Consider the following 4,470-nt stretch of genomic DNA (forward strand, 5'->3'; position numbering starts at 1 on the left):
ATATATATATATATAATTATATATATAATTTTATATAATTTTATTTAATTATACAAAAATATTTTTTCCTGGGATGTTTTCAGAATCATTTTTAAATACTTATAAAATTCAGCTAAAAAAGATGTAAAATGTTATATTTAAATAACAAGTATTTTTTTATATTAAATTGCTATCAAAATTATTTTTTTTTCGAGATCATGGATTTTGTAAATTGCTTTATTAATTTTATCGCTAGTAGCTATATGCAGAGAGAAACCTGAGAGAGGACATAATGGCCAAAACCTGTAACCGCAAAATGCTGTCGCGCACTACCGCCCTCTGAAAAAGTAGATGTAAACTACCCAACAATATCCACTTTTTGCATTGCTCCTGATGGAAATAAATCGCTGAAATCATTGAAATATTTATTAATTTAATAGATTTTATTTATTTTAGCGATTTCAACTATCTATTTCTGTCAGGAACATCGTAAAAAGATGGATATTGTTATGTAATTAACATCCACTTCTTCAGAGGGCGATAGTGCGCGATAGCATTTTGCGATTACAAGTTTTGGACCGTTATGTCTTCTCTCAGATTTCTCTCTGGTATTACTGACTAAACGCAATAATTTTTGTATAATAATCACTTTCTTCCTCTTTTATAGATTTGAAAATCCTTTTCCAGAATTAAAGTATACTGATTAATACGTGTCTGTTGCAATTTGCTTCGGTTTGTTTATAGAGCAGTGCGAAGTGTGGGTACATACGAGTGTATATGAAGTTTTTCGACAACACTTGATTGCATTTGCTCACTTTCGTTGATCTGTGAAGCATTAGCAGGATCGGCATCGCTAGGAATCGATTTCATCTAGTCGACGAGTGCCAAAATAAAACCGAGAAAAAAAGCTTTTCACATTTTTAACATTAAAAATATACTTTTCTTTCATAGAACGTTACAAATAGAAATAAAAAATGCCACGAATTATGATAAAGGGTGGTGTCTGGCGGAATACAGAGGTAAATGATATATGATATTTTCTAACCTAAAGGTTTATGTGCATGTTGTATGAATAATTTTGTTAAATGAAAAAATTAATTGTTTTTAGGATGAGATTTTGAAAGCAGCTGTAATGAAATATGGAAAAAACCAATGGAGTCGTATAGCATCTTTATTACATAGAAAATCAGCCAAACAGTGCAAAGCCCGTTGGTTTGAATGGCTAGATCCCAGCATAAAGAAGACTGAATGGAGTCGGGAAGAAGACGAAAAGCTTCTCCATCTTGCAAAATTGATGCCCACACAGTGGCGTACAATTGCGCCAATCATTGGCCGAACAGCTGCCCAATGTTTAGAAAGATATGAATATTTACTGTAAGTATCATCAGGTTTTATTTGAGTTAGGCCTACTAATGTGGTTTAATTTTAATCTCAGTTATCATCTCAGTAATCTTTCTAGTTCTAAGAATTAGAAAAAGATGAAGAATAAGTTGAACCAAGATTAAAGTTAATCTATATTGGTAGAAACAGATATTAAACGATTTGTTATAATCAATATATTCTTGCGCTACTATTGAATAAATTATTTCAGTGATCAAGCACAAAAGAAGGAAGAAGGAGATGATGCTGTAGATGATCCTCGTAAACTTAAACCTGGTGAAATCGATCCTAATCCTGAAACCAAACCAGCGAGACCAGATCCTAAAGATATGGATGAGGATGGTAGGTTTATTAATAAGGTTTTATAATAAGATTATTACCTCATTAAATCTTAATTAATTTAATGAGGTAATTAAAGATATTAATTGTTTTCCATTTACATTAAAACTCAGATATCTAATTTGTGATATAATTTATGTCATAATATTCAGTTGAATGCACATTCTTTTTTGTTCTAAAACCTAAGTGAGATTCAACTAAATTTTTACCTTATAATTTGCACAAAGATGTGTGCTTTATCGAGCCTTGTTAGCTCATATTAAGTTTTAAAACCTGCATTGTCATGCGACTTTGTCATTGAAGTAAGCAAGTAATGATATTATCCGAGTATAAAATACATAATTTTAAACTTAGAATCATTTATGTAAAAATGGAAAGCTAACTGTTATTAACACATTTATCACATATTTCATTTATCACATATTCACATTAGAACCGATTATAGTCTATAACAAAGTAACTGTAAATTTTCAATGATTGTATCTGTTCACAGAACTGGAGATGTTGTCCGAGGCACGTGCTAGGCTAGCAAATACTCAGGGCAAGAAGGCTAAACGTAAAGCACGTGAAAAACAATTGGAAGAGGCACGCAGACTCGCAGCTTTACAGAAGCGTAGAGAATTAAGAGCTGCTGGTATTACTGTGTCTCAAAAGAACAAACGCAAACGCGGTGTCAATTATAATACAGAGATACCGTTTGAGAAACGACCTGCATCAGGTTTCTATGACACTTCCAATGAGCATGTTGATCCTTTGGCGATCGATTTTTCCAGAATGAGACAACAACATCTAGATGGTGAACTCCGACAAGAAAAAGAGGAGATGGAGCGTAGGAAAGATAAACAGAAATTGAAACAGCGCAAAGAAAATGATATACCTATGAGTATGCTCAACAATGAAGAGCCTATAAAGAAAAGAAGTAAATTAGTCTTACCAGAACCACAGATCTCTGATCAAGAATTGCAACAAGTTGTGAAGCTTGGTAGAGCTTCGGAAGTAATGTCCTTTAATTAACTTTTTTATACTGGAAATTATGGATTTATTTTTTATTTCTGCATTATTTATTGCTTAACACTGTCATGTGTATCTATAATTGGATATGGGTCCAAGATGTCGCGTATATCAATTTCATATTTCCTATTTACTGCCATTTATATATATAAATCGAAAACACTATTAATTTTTTTTATATTTTATATTGTGAATTTTGAAGAAGACTATTAATCTAGAAATTTTTATTTAAAAAAATATTGTTCGGAAAATTTATTTTAATGCGAAAAATTTACTTAAAATTATGTTATAAAAAATTAATGATGATAACAAATATGTATGTACAAATATGCATATATTTACATTTATGCACATGGCGCAGGAATGATATTTATTATTCCAATGCCATTATATTATTTATTATCCCAACGCTTATATTTTTTTTTACATTGACCAAACATCCATAAATATTTTGAAAATCATTCAAATTTTTTTCATATACCAACTTATTTTGTAAGAGTTGGATTTTGGAGAGTTGTAAGAGTTGAAAATACTAGTGTGTCAAGGGATCGATTAAAAAAAATCCATGTGACAAAGTATTAATATATTGTTATAGGTTGCACGAGAAGTTGCTACTGAGAGCGGTATTACACTCTCCGACAGTTTATTGGCTGATTATTCTTTGCCTACAAATGCATCAGCAACACCTCGTACTCCTGCTGTTACAGATAGAATATTGCAAGAAGCTCAAAATGTTATGGCTCTTACGCATGTGGATACACCATTAAAAGGTTAAAATATAATTGTAAAACTTTACAATTTAATACGTTAAACTACACTCTATTTGACAGACGCATAAATATTTTGTTTTAGGCGGGTTGAACACTCCACTAAATAATCCCGATTTTACTGGCGTTGTGCCTCCTACCAATGTGATCGCAACGCCAAATACGATTTTAGCTACTCCATTTAGATCTCAACGCAGCGATGGAACACCTATGAATTCGTTCAACACGCCAGGCGGAGCATCAGCACGAACGCAAAATGGAGTTTTAGCGGCAACACCTGTTCGCGATAAACTTAATATAAATCCAGATGAAAATCTAGACGGTTCAGAAACTCCACTCATACAGACGCAGGCAAGGAACTCGTTGCGTACGGTACTGAGTTCTTTACCAGCACCGTGTAACGATTATGAAATAGATATCTTCGACGGAGAAATAAACGATGAAAATATTAGTGCGCCTGCAACTGATATAATCGAAGACCAAGCGGATATTGATGCGAGACAACAACAAGAATTATTAGAAGAAAGTAAGTCCATTAAAACAATTCGTTGATAGTTCACATTATAATCTTAAGTGGATTTTTCAAACTGATGATTTTATTACAATTGCTATAGATTATAAATCCTTTGCCCAAACTTTTTAATTGAACAATTAATTTTAAATAATGTGGCGACTCAATTTAATAATAAAACCTAAGAATAAAAATGAGTATAATATTTATTTATAATAGAGACATATGCAAGTTGTTTTTTTTTTTATTTAAAGCCTACGTGGCTCACCACGTAATACATTTAGAATAATAATATTAACAAATAATAGTCCTTTATAGTGACTTTATACACAATTGTAAATTACGTACATAAAATTATAATAAAAATTCCTGTATCTTTCAGTTATATAAAAAACAGTTATAAATTATTCAAAAAACTTGATGGATAGATAAACTTGATGAATAAACTTAAATAATAATCATAGATTAATTTATAAATAATTA

General features: G+C 31.2%; 1 protein-coding gene across 1 annotated transcript in view; it reads left to right on the forward strand.

The window, feature by feature from the left end:
* The first annotated feature begins 953 nt into the window (after window positions 1-953).
* Window positions 954-4,470, forward strand: part of LOC105627893 (cell division cycle 5-like protein) — a 6,694-nt gene continuing 3,177 nt past the window's right edge. Inside the window, exons 1-6 of the mRNA XM_012209166.1 lie at window positions 954-998; window positions 1,088-1,353; window positions 1,571-1,701; window positions 2,192-2,694; window positions 3,305-3,479; window positions 3,562-4,002. Of these exons, the coding sequence (XP_012064556.1) occupies window positions 954-998; window positions 1,088-1,353; window positions 1,571-1,701; window positions 2,192-2,694; window positions 3,305-3,479; window positions 3,562-4,002 (1,561 nt within the window). The remainder of the gene's footprint in view (window positions 999-1,087; window positions 1,354-1,570; window positions 1,702-2,191; window positions 2,695-3,304; window positions 3,480-3,561; window positions 4,003-4,470) is intronic.

Source organism: Atta cephalotes (assembly GCF_000143395.1).
Source record: "Atta cephalotes unplaced genomic scaffold scaffold00010, whole genome shotgun sequence".
Classification (NCBI taxonomy): domain Eukaryota; kingdom Metazoa; phylum Arthropoda; class Insecta; order Hymenoptera; family Formicidae; genus Atta; species Atta cephalotes.